The sequence below is a fragment of the Planococcus citri genome, chromosome 1, assembly GCF_950023065.1.
Source record: "Planococcus citri chromosome 1, ihPlaCitr1.1, whole genome shotgun sequence".
NCBI lineage: Eukaryota > Metazoa > Arthropoda > Insecta > Hemiptera > Pseudococcidae > Planococcus > Planococcus citri.
Window position 1 is genome coordinate 76435884 of NC_088677.1, and position 18157 is coordinate 76454040.

The 18157-nt window shown below is 33.3% G+C and overlaps 1 protein-coding gene across 1 annotated transcript; it reads right to left on the reverse strand.

Annotated features, from left to right (window-relative positions):
- Positions 1–3994: 3994 nt before the first annotated feature.
- LOC135833286 (uncharacterized) lies at positions 3995–15972 on the reverse strand. The gene is made up of 4 exons (XM_065347008.1): positions 15704–15972; positions 6275–6442; positions 5988–6104; positions 3995–5674 (listed from the first exon to the last, which is right to left on the reverse strand). The coding sequence occupies exons 1-4, from the start codon at positions 15809–15811 to the stop codon at positions 5582–5584; spliced, it is 486 nt and encodes a 161-aa protein (XP_065203080.1). The 5' UTR covers positions 15812–15972; the 3' UTR covers positions 3995–5581.
- Positions 15973–18157: the final 2185 nt, after the last annotated feature.

Genomic DNA, 18157 nt, shown 5'->3' on the forward strand with positions numbered 1-18157 from the left:
TGCTATAGAACAACCAGATGTTGCTATCGTCATGGTCGACAGCTGCAGTATCTAATGAATTTCAACTGCATTCTTTTGTAGACCTAGGTATCCGAAAATACGCGCCGGTTAAATGATAATTGTGATATGGATCGTTGGATGCAATTAACATTGTTGATGAGATGGCAATTAAAAATAAAAGGGGGGAGGGGGGTTGATTGGTTTTGGAATAATCTTCAGAAGACCAGACTGGCCAATTAAGTTGTTGGTGGCCGCAGAAACCATTGGTATCGAGGAGTAAATCTAACTGTAATCTTTTCTCGATGATGATGTTCTGTTCTCATAGAATATAACGTGTTTTCGTCTATGACAGCTAGATGGTGTCTTATGAGATTGATGACTCGAGATTGATCTGACCCTGCTTTTTGATAGTTAGATTGCGATTAAAATGAAAAAAGTGACCCTTGTAGAGAAAAATTGGAGTCATGATGACCATATTTCTTGGACCATCGAGCCATCTTTGACTGCAATTTACAGAATAAAATAACTATTTATGTCTAGATAATGTCAGAGGTGATAATCAGACATGTAGGTCTGAAGGTTATGGGCATTGTTTTTAACATTGATGATAGAAAAACTAGTTTGAGCTGTGAGAAGAATTTGGTGAAAGAGAAGACCAAAAAGCAGGGCTTCATGGGATTGCATTGGACATAAAAAAGGATTTTCTGGGGAAAAATTTTTTTCCTCTCCTCCCCCCCCCCATATTAGCTGTTTGGAAAGAGAGATCATTTCTACATTGAACCAAATTTTGTGTCCAAATTTTGATACCATTTTTTTCCTCCTGTTGGTTGTTTTAAAGCTCGGGCGAATAGGTTACTCACAAGGGAAGTATCCCAACCAGCACAAAAAATTTTCAACCTTACAAAGGGGAATCGATAAAGTACACTGAAATTTCCATCTAGCCAAAATTTCAGTTGCTGAAATATTTCGATTTTTGGTGAATTTTTGAAAATTCTTTGCTGCACCAAAAATGATTTAAAAAATCAAAATTTTATCAAATTGACCTAGAAAGTTGAAATTTGGTTTCCATCCTCTTTTTGATCTCTCGAGTTGATTCCTGAAGGTTTCAACCCGTTCTAGAGCTTCCAACGGATCTTGATTTTTTTCATCTTTTTTTCAAAAATAATAATGGAAGTGATAATGGATTTAAACTAGCTCAAAAAATTTTGATCCGGACGAAGGGAAATCGATAGAGGGTCTCAAAATACACCTACAGCCAACATTTCAAGTGCTGAAATTCATTTTTCAATTTTTGGCGAATTTTAAAAAATTCAAAAAAAGGTCAAAAAGGGAAAAAAATCAAAATTTTACCATATTGTCCTAAAAAGCTGAAACTTGGTTTGAACTAATTTTTGCCCTCCAGAGTTTATTGCTGGAGGTTTCAAACCGTTATAGAGCCTCTACGTCGGATTTTGATTTCTTTTGAATGATTTTTTTTTTCAAAAATGATCGCAAGAGAAAATGGATTTGAACTGGCTTAAAAATGTTTGATCTGGACGAAGGAGAATCGATAGAAGGCCCTAAAATATACCACCAGCCAAAATTTCAGGTGCTGGAATTCATTTTCAATTTTTGGCGAATTTTTGAACATTCAAAATATTAAAAAAGTGAAAAAATCAAAATTCCACCACATTGATCTAGAAAGCTGAAACATTGTTTGTAATCATTTTTGCCCCCCAGAGTTAATTTCTGGAGGTTTCAAACCGTCCACATCGGATTTTGATTTCTCTCGATTATTTTCCCAAGAATAATCGCAAGAGAAAATGGATTTTAACTGGCTCAAAAATTGTTGATCCAGACAAAGAAGAATCGATAGAGGGTCCCAAAATATGACACCAGCCAAAATTTTAGGTAGTGGAATTCATTTTTCAATTTTTGGCAAATTTTTAAACATTCAAAATATGTATTGAAAACGGAAAAAAAATCAAAATTCCACCATATTGACCTAGAAATCTGAAACATTGTTAGTACTCATTTTTGCCCACTAGAGTTGATTGCTGGAGGATTCAAACCATTTTCAGAGACTCCACAGCGGATTTTGATTTCTCTCGATTGTTTTTTTTTTTTCAAAAGTAATTGCATGAGAAAATAGATTTTTGAAAGGGTTGCAAATGGTAAATCTGGTTTATAAGTCCTGAATTTCATTTTCACTCTATTTACAGCGTGTTTTTTTTTTTTTTTTCGATAATTGGAGAATCCAAAAATCTGTTAGAGGCTTTAAAATGAATCAAAACCATCAACAATCGACTCGGGGGATCAAAAATAAGGTACTAATCAAATTTCAGCCTTTTGTATCAATTCAATAAAATTTTGATTTTTTTGTGAGAAATGGACTAAATTTAAATATAGAATTCCAAAATTGGCCGGAGGCGGTGGAGGCTTCAGAATAGTTCGAAACCATCAACAATCGACTCGAGAGATCGAAAAAAAATTGATCAAATTTTGATTTTTTTTTTTAGAAATAGGCCAAATTTGAATTTTAACATAATTTTATCGCGTTTTTCTACACATTTTCGTACATTTCTTGTAAATTGTACTGAATTTGGTCATTTTCAGTTATTTTTTGCTGTTTGTTCTTTTTACAACATTTTAAAAGATTTTTGACAATTTTACATAATTTTTTTTCCAAAGCAAAATCTGAATTATTCATCATTTTTTTTATAGTGATTTTCAGTGAATTTAATTGTATTTTCGAGTGTTTTTATGCCTCTTAAACGCGTTTTCAACACTTGATCGTGCATTTTTGATAAATTTTGCTAAAATTTTAGCACTCTTAGGTAATTTTTAGTGATTTTGATTTTTTGTTTCGTGTTCTCGCGACATTTCAAAATTTTTTAATGCTTTTTTATTTGGCAATTGTTCAAGTTTAGCCATTTTTTGATGATTTTCTGTAATTTTAATGCTTTTTTGGGGAGTGTTATTATCATTTGAAAGCGTTTTCATCACTTTTTCATTTATTTAGGGGCATTTTCAAATTGAATTTTAGCAGCTGTCTGAATTTTCAGCGATTTTAATGCTTTTTTGCTTGGTTTTTACATCATTTTAACACGTGTTAACACTTTTTCGTGCATTTCTGGCGATTTTTTGAAAGTTAATATGATTTTTGAGAGTAATTTTTAGTGATTTTTACATTATTTTGATGATGTGCTTTTAACATTTTCTCATTCATTTCGGGTAAGCTTTATAAAAATTTTATCGTTCTGTTGTGGCGATTTCCTATGATTTTAATAATATTATATCTTTTTTTTAGTGTTTTTAGGTCATGATTGCTGTAGTGTGTTTGAAATACTTTTTCATGCATTTTGAAAACATTTTATTCAAATTTTAGGGGTTTTTACGTCATGTATCTACTTGCTATGTTCTTTGTCCTTATCACTCATGAGTCATGATCTTTAGATAATTTTAATTCAAATATTAAGTAGATAAAAGTTACACCTTTTTTATGAGAAAAGTCTATTTTTATTCAAAATAAGCAATATTTTTGACAATTTTTGAAAAAAAAAACAGAATTTTTGGTAGATGACAAAAGAGTAAATTTCTTGGAAATTTCTTGTTTTTTTTTTTTTTTTTGCCAAAGAAACAGTAGGTATTTATGATGAACAATTTTGGTAAACAATCCGGGTTTAAGAAATTTCTAAATATAAATAGATACTTTGGTCATTCTATCCAATTTTTGAAAAAAAAAAGAATGTAAGAGTGAACTAATTCATGTTTGATACTTTTTTTGATGATTTTAGGCCCTCAGTGTACTGCATGAAAAAATAAATCATACCTCTTAATCATTACAAAGGGGCTCATTTTTCATTGAGAGCCCTCCCAGATACTGCCCTTCTTGCCATGTGTTTGCATCCGCTTTTGCCAATCACCCTTATGAGTATCACCCCCCTTCATCACCACCTTCGCTTCCAATTTCCAATCCTTTGGGTATTTCCATTTCCAAATCAACTCTACCAAATAAGAAACAGACATATAACAATATGTATTTGAACAAAAATATGTAACCGAAGTATATCATAGAAAATTATAACAAAAACATCTCGAATAATACAAGATTAAAATATAATAATATTACAAAAGTGAGTCCATTTATACTTAACATTACATGAATGAGAGAGGGGCATAACAACAATAATAAAATAACCGAGTACGAGACATCCAACTTCCAAGTCTATTATTTCTCAGTCAAAATTCAACCAATACCCCCACCACAGATATCTCGTCTCGTTGAATTTATTCCCAGTGGTTATTTTTCCAGTCCAGACTCATTAGACGCGACCAAAAAAAAAAAAATGCTTAAAATTGAAAAAGAAAAAATCACAGCCGTTTCACACCGTGTTATTACTTTTGTGTGCCGAAGAATTATCAGGTTTTGGGTAATTTGAGATAAGTATCGCGTCTAATGGGTCTCTTAATAATGAAAGAAAGGGCGCCACAACGAAATCATTTGGACGGATATTAAAATAGGTACTAGAACAATAAAAAAAACAGTATTGGGAACTGTCATTATAGTGTACATTTTTGAAAATTGTGTGATACTGATAAGATAATATCTCAATTTTTTTAGCAATTTCTTTGGTATTTATTCAAATTTGTAACTCGTGTCCTTTTTTTTTCAGTTTTTGTACACGAGTTTGGGATTGTGGCATTGTCAGCATAACAAGGTAGGCAATTTGTCATAATAATAATAATTTTTGTTCGTCTTCTCGAGTACTATCTACAGTTGAATTTTGGCAGACGATTTCCAGAACACCCTGTATAAAAAATATCAGAAATTAATCAGATAATGATCACATGAAGGAGACAGGAAAATTTTCTTATCACTATAGACTAGTTTTTTCCTCAAAATTGCGTACTTTTTTCGTACCTTCCTATCTTAAAAAATGCATGGCATGTTGACATTCTTGATGTATACAGATGTCAAATAAGTTGCCTACACAAAACCCCGTAAATACGATCCCGCTATCTTGATCAAGGAACAGGTAGGCAACTTATTCAACACCAATGCATTGAAATTGCCATCAGGCGACTTTCAGGCATAAAAATATAAAGTTGTACATTCGTTGTAGCTCCAAGTTAAGTAAAAAAAAGACGATGAAATATTAATTTAAAAAAAATGAGAATTGGCTTATTGTTACTTATGGTCCGGATAAAAATGAGGTAAATAGTTAATAATGAATTCTTAGGTACTAAATAATAAGAAAGTTGGTGTTGCAACGAGTAACATGAAACGAGAAAAAAAATGTAAACCTTATAAAATAATCATAAAAAAAATTGACCTTTAGAGAATTGGTGGTGTTTACACGAAAGAAGAAAAAAAATGAGTATAAAATAATAATTACAAATGCATCGATTTTTCTGCTTTTTTTTTAGTCGCAACAGAATAATAAATAAGTGATTTGAACGAATAATTTACACGACAGAAATAAGTAAAAAGAGATAAAAAAAAACAACAGGCAAAATGGTATTATATGACTTGTGCGCATAAAAGTGATGAAATTAAAACTCGATTAATCGAACGACGACGACGACGATGATCATTATTTTACGACGAATTGATAGTATGCGTTTGCCTCCATTCGATGTACGCTAATCCAGCACCGATCAGGTAAAATACACATAATGCGATGCCAAGCACCTGCCAAAACAATAAAGTACGAACTTTAACAATGGTACACTTGAACCACAAGATAATGGTACCACTTGGCTGGTACCCAAGTGGGACAAAATTGCTATTTGGCGACGTCCACAAGCATCTCTGGATCTGGACGCGGTGATCTATGTACTCGTATTGTGCAGCGAGTTGTGCAACACTCTCTTCTAGGCACACACATTGTTACTCGTAGATATATTTTGTGTGCTGGCACAACAACGCAGCAAACACGTGTTCGACCTAGAAACTTGCACTATACCTGCGGAAGAGGTAACGGTTAACGTGTGAATATACTTACTCCGGCAATAACATTTCGTACACATTCTTGCAAATAACGTGCTCCGATCCAATGCGATAATTGGAATATTGTGGCTATTGCGACGATAATGGCCATAAAACACATATTCAACATTTCCTGCCAAGCCAAACCAGCGCAACAAGGTATCGGAAATGCATATTTAAAAAAAAAAAAAGGGCGATAAAGTTTGGATTCGATTGCGACACGACGACCATCGATCAGTTAGTTGATCGAGATCGCACGTACCATTAAATTAGGTACCTCTATATATATATATGAGTACTTACGGTTAATGGCCAATTAATCGGGAAACTGACCGCTTCTCGGGCCGATAGCAGGTATATAAAACTCCATATTACCGTAACAACGATAGCGATGATTATCACGTACGAGAACCATAATGTGGATACGTGGACTGCCGGTGACGCCAAAATAAGGCATAATATACCCAACACCTACGCAAAAATTGTCGCATATTAGAGGAGCTTGAATGATGCATGGTGATGCTTGTTGCGGTATAATTTTTCCATCATTTTTTCCCCTCTGGTTGTTAGTTAAGGTGTGTGTAAGTTGTTTGCAACTTTCTTGTTTTCCTTATAATGTAACAACATTACTTTCATTTTTCATCTCACATATACGAGTACCTATATGACAAGTCGTTGTTGTATTTTCACCTCCTGTAAGACGTATTCGAGTCGAGTTAACGTATTGGCGGTACCTACCTATAAATAAGGCGTATTTGTACGTATTTATCGTGAATATTTACTCTGGTATTGTGTATCTTTGGAAGAGAAGCTGATTAGCGTTTATATGGAGAAATATTCCGAAAGCAATGGTAATGGTCGCGATGTACATAGTGTGAATTTTTACCAAGATGTGTGAGATGTTTATGTAATCGTATTTGGCGACTGGTTTTACGAACATTTTTTCTATAAATGTACGCGATGATTTTGGACGACGAGTTATGTAATTTTTTTAGGTTGGTGTTAGGTTATGGGTCCAGTTTTTTTTATTTGATTTTTTTTAAGAGTTGATATGTGGTATTTATATGTATTGACGTGTTGAAAGTCAATGGCGTTCGATGTGATTTTTTTATCGTGTTGGAATATTAAGAGCAGGGTGGGAGGGGGGGGGGAAGAACGAGGATGTGAATAGTGTATATTTTTTCCATTTCTAATTGCATTTGAAAAATGAATATGGTAATAGGATGCTCTGGAAAATCGATCTACCTAACATCGAACGAGAGAATTTTTAAATGGTGTTGAGAACTTACTATGATAGGTAGATAAAAAAAGATTATTACTTGTTGCATTTGTTTTACATAAATTATGAAGGTTGGTTGAGTGCTGAATGTCAGTACAACTTCGGTTTTAAATTCAATTGAACGCGGCTGCGATTGAGCAAACTTAGGATGGATTATGCATGCAGAGTGTTTACTTATCGGCACGAAAAATGCACGAAAGCACGAAAATTTCTAGAAAAATTGACGTCATTATCGAACCTGTTCGTTGTTTACAATTTTTATTATTCAATTTTCTCTGTTCCGTACCTCTTGAATTATGAATTTTCAGAAGCTTTTGCCCTCGCTGAGCTCGTTTACTTTTCTTCTTTTTTTCCGAATTGAATTTTCTGGAAAACTACATCCTTCTAATTTGAAAAATTCGAGTCTGAAAAACCGATTCTTGTGTCAGAAATAATGTTTTTTAGAATTGTTTTTCAACCAGTGTACCGCATAAGATGAAACCTTGAGCGTTAAAAACTTGGAGACTGAATCTTGAAACCTATTTTGCTGTTGTGTTGAGGAAAAATTGTATAATTGAGTAACAAACGTACCTACTTACGTATTTTGTTACTTAATTGAAACTTGGAAATTTGCTGAGAATGGAATAAAAATTAGTTTGTTACGATGCATTTTTAAAAATTGAATTTTTTGTTATGTACTGTTATGGCGCAAAATGTGAGAAAATTATGAGGAAATTCGCGATTTAAATAAATTGTGCATCTTTTTTACTACTTCAGCAACCAAATTTTGAAATTCGAAATTTTTTTGCGAATTCAACGATTCGTTGCTATAGTTGTAGAAAAGATGCATAATTCATCAAAAATTGTGAATTTTCCCTCTGGTTTTCTCAAGTTTTTGGCCATAATGGCTAAAGAAAATACAGAATTTTTTTTTCAAATCATAGGTTTTCTTTTGCCCTCGCTTCGTTTGGGCTACTTGGCTTTTTTTCAAATTTTATGAAAAATTAATGTTCAAAAACAACGAGCTGATGGTTTTACAAAATTTTGAGAGGAAAGAAATGAAAATTTTGCAGGTCATTGCGTCGAATTTTATTAATTCAAAAAAGTAGTCCAAAAATTGCAAAAAAGAATGCCTTGACTCTAGAGTTCAATGAACTGCACGAACCTTGTTAGAGGTTGCGTGAAAATTTTCAAACAATTCTCTCGTTTTTTTGAATAAAATGATCAAATGAGCAGAGAGGGGTGAGGAGAAGAGGATGAATTTTTAAATCTTGTATCAAAAAAAAATCTCCTATTAGAATATTTTAAAAATCTGGGTTCATTTTGAAGACTTGCTTTTTTCTGGGGGAGGGAGGCTTAACTATGGGGTAGATTTGACGACATTGACGCAGTACGAAATTTCATTTTGGGAGTACGAAAAAGGTAAGAAAAAAGCACGAATTTGGCTCTCTGGATTTTAGTAGATGCCCTTGCATGGGTCATTCTAAAACAAAACACTTGGAATCTAATTGTTCCGGGCTGTTCCAATTTGGTGAAAATCTATTTACAACTTTTTGAAGGTAAGGTAATTGAAAATAGTTTCTAAAATACTTGCCAATAATTTAATTAAAAAGTCAAAGTTGAGCCTTTTTTGAAATCTCAATTTTCAAAAACTTGCCAAATTTCGGAGCTGTAATTTAAAAATTTGAAACAATTCAATAAGCAATAATTTTTATGAATCAACTATAGTTGATTCATAAAAATTCAATTTTCAAAAAATTTATAAATTTTTTGAAAATTGAAAGAATTGTTTTCAATGTGAGCAATGACAAAATGATCTGAAGTTTTTGGAAAAAATTCAACGAAATTGCTTGAAATATATCAACATAGAAATGAGAAGTGATATTCTAAAACGAAATCTGTCCTTTTTTCAAACTTTTTCAGGAGAATGAAAAAATCTAGCGTGTAAGTACATACGAGTACATTAGAGTGGAGTGAAAAATAAAAAATATTCTGGATTTTGACGAAAATTTATGGGTATGTTTATTTTGAGTGGAAGACTACCCAGAATAAAAGTTTGAGCTCCTTAGCTGTTCAGGAAGCTCAGTTAGGGGCCCTCAAAGCAGGGCTATGAGCATTCTCAGCTAGGCTGTTTCGTTCTCCTGTTTCGTTATGTTCATAAAAGTTATTTCGTTTCGTTTCGTTCCGACCAAAAATGCAAAAATTTGATTGGTTGAAGACTGTACCTTCTCTCTGCCTTCTCTATTCTTATGAAATCAAATCTTTTAGAAATTTTCATTTTTTATTAACAATAATGCAGATGAGAAATACTCTAGATGGACGAAATGCAACAAAATTTGGCTCAACCCTCAAATTTGAAAGAAACTTGCCATAAAAAACCAAAAGTTTAAGAAACGGAAACACTTTCAAAACTGATTTGTTTCGTTATTTTGTTGCATTCCGTTCATATTTTTGATTTGTTTCGTCAAGTTTCTCGTTATGTTTCCAAAGGTTACGAATCCCGTCATGAAAAATTTATAAATTGTAAATATCATAAAAATGTATGCTTCCTAGATTTGTTCAAGTTTTTAAATTATAGCTTCGAAATTTGGCAAGCTTTTTAAAATTGTGCTTTCAAGAAAATCTCAATTTCGAACCTTTTATATTTTTGACAAATGTTTTGGAAACTACTCTCAATTACAGTCGGCCCCGCTTATTATGGTCGCATTTGTCCGAGGCAAATTGATTTTAATAAGCGGGTGATTTTATAAAGCGAACCTTTGAAAAAAACACAATTTTTACCTAAAAAAATTTACTACAACTTCACAATGTACATGCATACTAAAAAGATGGATTAAAATTACGATAGGTACTCCCGAATTCGCGATTTAGGTACATAACATATCTATTTTTCAAATGTTTAGACCTTTTTCCCATTATCATCACTTGAGAGAAAGTTGTTAGAAATCAAAATTTAAAAATAAGAGAATATTAAGTGAAAAATTCCAAAATTTTTGATTTAAAGTATGAAAAAACAAGCCATTTTCCCAAAAATACCTCAATATTTTCACAAAATGATTCTGCTAAGCGGGGAGTTTGATTACATTAAACGAGTGATTTTCTGTGTAATTAGGTACAAAAAATCGGGACCAAGCCATTTGATTACATTAAACGGGTGATTTTATTAAGCGGATCCATAATAAGCGGGGCCGACTGTACTTTCGAAACTCTGCAAACAGATTTTTTCAGAGTTTCAGTAGTCTTGAGTAATCGAACTCCAAAGTTAGGCATTGTCTAGAAGCTTCAATTTCTGAAAAAAAAATACTCCGCCCCTCCTGCCCCAAGGGAAGTTGAAGAGCCAATTATAGTGATTTTCCATCTACTTATCCTACTACAAAAAAAGTTCCTTAAAAAAAAATGTTGAGCAAAATCGTTGTGGGATGAAAAAGTCAAAACGAATATACAATTTGAATAAACAGAACAGAGAACTCAATTTTTGAAAAAACCGGGGGGGGGGACTCAGGGAATTTCAATACTCTGATTTAGGTTATAAAATAGTTGAGAGTTTAAGAAATTTTGAGCAAAATTGAGCATCACTCAACCTCATCTACTTTGTCTTTTCAGTTCATCAGGGAACGATTTGATGATGGTTGAAGATTTTCACATCGCATATTGCAGCGTTTAAAGCTAAAAAAGAGTAAGATACAAATTTTTAAATTTTAAAGTTCGTTTGAAATGCGAAAAATTTCCCATTATTTTGTGGCAATGTAGAAAAATTATGAGAAAGTCTCAGTTCTATGCAAACGAAACAAAAGATGACTATTCTTGATTTTCTTAATCTTTTTTTGAATCCATTTGCTCCCCTCCCTCCCCCAAAACCCAATAGATGAATTTATACATGGTAATGTGATATTTTGAAAGAGTGGGTACACGATTTTCTTCGTGATTAGAAGAGCATCAAGTATATTCATTAGAAAACTTCTCCTGAGTGCATAATGTATCATATTACCTAGTACCTACCTACGTTATAACTTCAGTTAAAGCAAAGTTGCATAATATTTTTGACATTGAACTTGGGTGAAAGGATGACATAATATTTTTATCGAGCATCGGTATTATCGTTCGTTGTTGCATGTGGTTAGAAAAAAATAACGTTTTACTTATTCATTCGGAGAAAAGTCTCTGAATACTACGATTGTTTGATATTTTTTACTCAGCCAGTCTGATGCGTCAACTTTTTTTCAAATCCTTTTTTTTTTGATAAAATGCGAGGCAAATGAGGCCATTGCCCGGGCCCTTTTAGATGAAAATTTCAAATAAAACATCTAAAAATAGGTGTTTTTTAATTTTTTGAACTACGTACCTATTTTTTCCAAAAAATGTTCTCTTTCTCTGAAATGAAAAATCTCAAAATTAGTTCTCGTGCTAAAGTTGATCTTCCGATTGGATTTTTATTATTTTTTAACCGATCTCCACACTCCGGAAAAAGTCGACTTTTTTCAAACAAATCAGGAATTTCTCTCAAAAAACTTTATTATCAACTCCATTAATAGGTGAAAATTTAATCAAAAATTTTCATGCCCGAAGTTGGACTGAAAAATTAGGTTTTGGGTTTCAAAAAAAATAAATAAATAAATAAATAAATAAGTCGAAGTCGAATTCAAGTCATCGCTTACTGTTGATTTCCAAAGCCCAACTCAGGGATGCAAATGAAAGGAAAAGACCAATTTGATTAAAATTTTTTGTGAAATTTCATTCCCTCAGAATTTTTTAAAGTCTCTTTTGCTCAATTCTTTTAGCACCCATAAACAAAACATTTGAACACAGCATTCATTTTTTAAAAATGTTGATTTGACAACCTCGATTGCTTGCGAAGAGAAATTATCACATCACGATAAAATTGGAATGAAACAGAGTCAGATGTCGCGGGGGTTGGAGTTTTTTCGATTTCCAAAATATTTCATTTTGAAATTTTGGAATTCAGAAAAAAAATTGTTGACAAATTGAAATTTTCGAACATTTTTTGAATTTGGAAAAATGTTGATTTTGGATGAAATGGAAAATGTACATAGAAAGCAAAAGGCAAAAATTTTAAAAATTTGTGTAAGTAAACTCATTTTTGAATTTCAAATTTTCAAAATCAAATCCCAAAAATAAATTATAAAATGTGGTCGATAAATTTTCACACTTGAAGCGAAATTCCAAAAAGTCCAAAATGTAGGGTCACAGGTGGTTAGTTGTCAAAAAAAAATGTTTTTTGAAGTTTCTGAAGCCATTTATGAATATTTTTTTGCGGTTTTGGGCTCATTTGAAAGCTTGATTCTTTGCGCATGTTTTCTTTTTTTAAAATTGAATTTTGGTTCATGTGATGAATAGTTAATGGTGGATTTAGTGAGGTACTTTTTTGTGACAACTAACAACCACCCCTGTTGTAAGTTGTCAAACACGCATTCACTATTGATAAAAAAAAACTTACAATTCAATTTTCGAAAATTTTCAAAAAGATAACACGCGAGAAGGACTAAACTTTTAGAAAAACCCAAAAACTTCAAAAAAATATCCATAAACGACTTAAAAATTGACTGGTCATTCTTTGAATTTTTTTTTGCGTAGGTAAATCGACCAATTCAACTTTTTATTCGTTTTATAGAATGAAAGGCAGAAAAAAAAAGATTCAATAATGCAATAGATAATTTTCTAAAAGTATTTTTCCACTTTGATGCATATTTTGGTAAACTATCTCATTGACAACTAACAATATTCCCTTTTTGACAACTAACAACTTCTCGTTTTTCATCTTTGTACCAAAAAATTTTATTCATTTCAAAATTTTTTGTAATTGAACATGTGATTACTGAATCCGTGATAAAATTTCCTTTAAATTGATGTATAATTTATTTACTTTTGACAAATTTTTGATGTTTAAAAACGAAAAGTTCCAATTTAACATGTGTAACTTCGCACCTGTAAAATCACTTTTTTCAAAACAGTATCCCCAAATAAAAAGCTATGTTGCCAATTTTGCATCTTGGAACATCAGTAGGTATAGCATGAAGTTATTATGAAGGTTTCGTGGAGATAGCGTTCATGTATCCTTTTAAAAATGCAATTTGACAACTAACAATTATTGACAACTAACCACCCGTGACCCTATAATTTTTTCAAAATCAAAAACCCGCCCGGTTGGCAATCGAGGTCGTCAGATTTTGGGATATGACTATCAGAATAAATCTGACGACGAAACGGAACTAATGTTACTAGGGTTCTGACTGAGGATATGACTACTGTAATTAATTAGGGAAATATACAAATTATTGCGATCAGAATAGCGGATGTTTCATCTAAAACTACTGATTTATCATTTATGTAAGTCCACAGCTTGTAAAAAGTTCATTAGAGTAATTAATTAACCACTTTTACACGTTTTTCTCCAAATGGTCGTCAGAAAAGAAAAAAAATGACTGGTGGTATGACTGGTGATCTGACTGGTCCAAAAATGGAAGTAGCCATATTATTTGTTTTTTTGTTTTGTGATTGGTTGATTTTTTTTGGTAGTCACAACTGAAAAATGTGACTGACTATATGACCAAAGAAATGATTGTCAGATTTTCAACAGCTCTTGCCAATCGGGCCCCGCCAAAATTGACTTTTTTGAATTCCAATTATGTCGTGATGAGAAAATTATTTTTTTTCTGCGCTATCGAAGTTGTCCAAAAAAAAAGGGACTGAAATGCTGTATTTTGGCCTTTGGGACAGTAAATTTCTGTCTCGAGAGTTCTCTACAAAAAAAAAACTTTGAAGAAAAAAATCGAAAAAGTTTTCAAGTGATGAAATTTTATGCCAACTTTTTATCAATTTGACTCGTTGCCATCTGCATATTTTTTGAATTTGGCTTTTAAAATGCATTATGTTCGGTTCATGGAGTCCTTAATTTCCAAAGTGGGCGATGACTCGAATTCAATTTTTTTTTCCAAATACACATCCTAGTCTAATTTTTTTACACCAATTTCTTCTGGGCGCTGATGAATTGCTCCTGCGGTTTGGTTTGACATCATCGTGAGCGTATTAGAGTGAGAAAATCGCTGTACAAATCGCTGTACAAATCGCTCTAAAACTCTACTTGCTCAAAAAGTCTGAACCTCCTCCTCATCTGCAAATCCACATCGGTCAGTTCAGACGGAAATTGGAGCCTTTGGCATCGACAAAGTTGGTCATGCCTTCTGGAGCTATTTCGAGGGGTATATTGGAGCCTGGAGAAAAGTTCACTTTTGCTGGAAGCTCTTGCAAGCTTGAAAGAGATCGCAATCGATTCAGAGGTGATGTTGTGAGGAGGAGGGGGAGAGGGGAGGGGAAGGTGAGGGGGTTCCAATGCTTATTTCAACATTTACTTTTTGCTTGGCTACCCCTTCCCCCTCCCCCCTCACTACCAAAGAAAAATGAAGTTTTTGGTTTTCATGTACAATTTTTTCATGGAAAAAAATCGTCCTCGAGTTGAAATTTTTGAAAATAGACCTGTAATTTGAAAACATACCCAAAAATTGTAAAAACGTTGCCAAAATCAAACGCTCCCTCCACACCCCCCCCCCCCCAAAGAAATATGACCTATTCTATTGCGAATAAAATCAGCACGTTTCGACGTCCCTGCTGCTATATCTTTTAAATCAGGATCCAAAATCCGAAATCTCTACATCTCTGTTATGGAAATGTCAATAGACAGATTTAAAAGAGACATCTGTTTGTTTATCTGCTGACTCGATGCACTCATCTAGACGTATTACTTATTTTGGCGCGCTTGGCAAACCAACCGATGATTATTTTCTCTCTTCTCTCAGTTCTCTCGGCTGCTGACCAACTTTCTTCATTCATAAGTCGTCCGGTGACTGCTCTCTCCCCTCTGCTGTGCGTTATCTCGTATTTGTGTGGTCAATCTTCGGGGTAGGTAAAATGAAAATCTGCTCGTTTCTATTTTCAAAAATTATACTCTTAATCGAGACCCATATTTGAATTACTCGACTTATAAGAACTCACATATACGAGCACAAAGCTCGTTCGATGAGACAAATATTACGTACCCAAAGCCATAGTTACCCACGCCTCTGTACATTCATAGTAGGTACGAGTTATGTGAGTCGATTTAGCGTAATTAGCGTTTACTTCTTGTATATGTAGTCAAATAGTAGATATTACGCATCGGTATACAAGAGTATTTACAGCTCCTCGTTTAAATGTTAATTGACTCGAGTAAAAATTATGTTTAACCTGGTTGAAAATATAAACTACGTCCTTGCACGGTAACGGAAACTCCTCCTTATATGGTTCGCATATACGACGACGTAAAAACAAAAAAAAAAAGACTCGGACGAGATCCTACAACTACAATAAAAATGCTTTCCAATCAGAGAGGGAAACGAATGATGGAAATTGTCTCAATTTTCCGCACAATTTTACGAATGTATCCAAAAATACGAAGATAAGTATAGGTACGAATTACTCACCACTTGGATTATTTTAGTGATACCAGGAGCTGTTCTGAAATACTTTTTGTTAATCTGGATCCACGAAAATAGATTTCCATCGTCGACCACTCTCTTCTGTTGCTCCATTATATTTTATTTATCGAGTAAAATTACGAGAAAAAAAAAATCATAAGATTTCGAATTTAAAATTAGTATACAAACAAACGGCGCGAAACGTCGAATGAGGAACGTCGTGACGCGATGCCGAACAAGAACGGACTACGCTTCCGCGTCATCTACGCGCTTTAGCTTAATTCATTCCATTCGGTAAATAAATATGTAACCTCGAACGTTACGCATTCCTCCTCTTTTACAGTTTATCCGCCTCCGATCGACTCGATCCTCTATTTTTATAATTCCAGTCACTGCGTCCAACTCCAATTCCACTCCAAGCCGGTCAGTAAATCCCACGTACGAGATACGAGTCGACTCGTACGTACCAGTGATGGTGTGTGTTTTTTTTTATATCGTGCTGGAGAACGCTGGAGAATTATAACCTCTCTCGTCTGCAGCAGTTTTATTATATTACGAATTAAAACAATTAACACGTTGACGATGAAGACCGCTCATCGGCATACATATGGCGAACTCAAAGACACATACCGAGAATGACGTGGAAATGGGCGTGATGCCTAGTCCAAAAATAATCATTGTGAAATTTTTCATCGCTCATTCGCGGTTTCCTATTTATTTATCATTTTAGCGTTGATTTTTTTTTTGCTAGTTTTTTTCGTAGGTATTGTTGATTTTTCTATGTACCTTACCTACGGAGTGTACAGACTGTACAGACGTATAGTGGGTATAATAATTAGTCAAGCTTATTATCAACGCGAGTACGAATAACTCAAGGTTTTTATGTCCCATTTTATCAACTATTCGCCGGATTAGGGACTGGGGTGCTTGTTCGAGTGTGTAAATATTGATTTTTTTACATCAATTTTGGATTTTTTACGATTAATTTCGATGGTTTCGTGTTTAAAACTCATTTATGCTATAGGTAGGTAGTAGGTACTAGGTAGGTACCTCAATTGATTGTTTTTTCAAGCTGAGTCATCGTTATAGTCAATCGTCGTTGTGAGTAAATACTTGAGCAAGTCTCAATATATCAAACAAATTGTATCATTTCGAATATGATCAAGTTTGGCTATCAATGTCTTTCTCCCTTTCCCTTCTAAACAAACGCTCAGAAGGGTCAAAACTTTGATGACTTTGGTCTTTGAATTCGCCAAAAATTGGAAAAAAAACTTTCGTATAATATAAGTATTTTGAATCTATCGCGAGGGCCGTACCGAAGGGAGGAGGGGTTCCCCCTTAGGCGTCCGAAATGGAAAAAGTTGGCAAATTGGCGATTCTCACTCGTCAGTTGGCAAAAAGGTCCTAATTGAAGAAGGGTCATTCCACGTCAATTGGACCAAAAAGTGGTAGGTGGGTTCGGCGATTTTTTTGAAATTTTTCCTGAGGAAAGACCTTCCGAAGGGATGACCAATGGCGCAAATCGCAGCCCTCTAGCCCATTTTTAACGGCAGCCAGGGGGTGTCAAAGTTTTCAGTGAACCTAAAATATCATCCATTTCAGCAGTGGATTGCTCGATAACCGCGATACCTACCAAAATGGAACTTTTCCCCATAGTTAGAGGTTTTGAAAGGCATTTTGGTGATATCCTAAAAATCAGTGTTGCCACTTTTTTTCGTACAAAAAATTAGCTCAAAAAGTTTCAAAACGTAGGTTTCATATCGTTCCGACTCTCAAAAATTCTGAAAAAAATATATTATGGACAACTGTTCATGTTGAACAACATATTAGAAAATTGGGATGGTAACTTGTAACAAAGTCGATTTAAAAAAATTTAAACTTTGCGAAAAAATGCGATTTTTTAGTTTAAAACATGAAAAAAAGTTTTGATCGGTAAAATTGACCCATTTGACCCCTATTTTTGCGTATCTATTGAAAAAGTTGAAAAAACCCCTTTCACTCAATAAAATGAAGTCATCACAAAAAAATCAAAATTCAAAAAAATTCAATTTCAATTTCAACCATCAAAAAAAGTTTAAATTTATTCAGTTGTCTTATTTTGACCACTTTCTGACGTATTTCATGAAAAAGTTGATAAAAATCTCACTCACAGCAAAAAAAATAAAATTTGCTTTTTTTTTAATTTTTTTTAATTTTGATTTTTTTTTTGATGACTTCATTTTATTGAGTGAAAGGGGTTTTTTCAACTTTTTCAACAGATACGCAAAAATAGGGGTCAAATGGGTCAATTTTACCGATCAAAACTTTTTTTCATGTTTTAAATTAAAAAATCGCATTTTTTCGCAAAGTTTAAATTTTTTTAAATCGACTTTGTTACAAGTTACCATCCCAATTTTCTAATATGTTGTTCAACATGAACAGTTGTCCATAATATATTTTTTTCAGAATTTTTGAGAGTCG

Excerpts from the sequence above, each read along its gene's own strand:
- LOC135833286 (XM_065347008.1), bottom strand. The coding sequence starts at position 15,811 with ATGGAGCAACAGAAGAGAGTGGTCGACGATGGAAATCTATTTTCGTGG. Across the intron at positions 6,105-6,274 it reads CGATTAATTGGCCATTAACC|GAAATGTTGAATATGTGTTT; the intron begins GTAAGTACTCAT and ends TTGGCTTGGCAG. Across the intron at positions 5,675-5,987 it reads TACGAAATGTTATTGCCGGA|GTGCTTGGCATCGCATTATG; the intron begins GTAAGTATATTC and ends TTGTTTTGGCAG.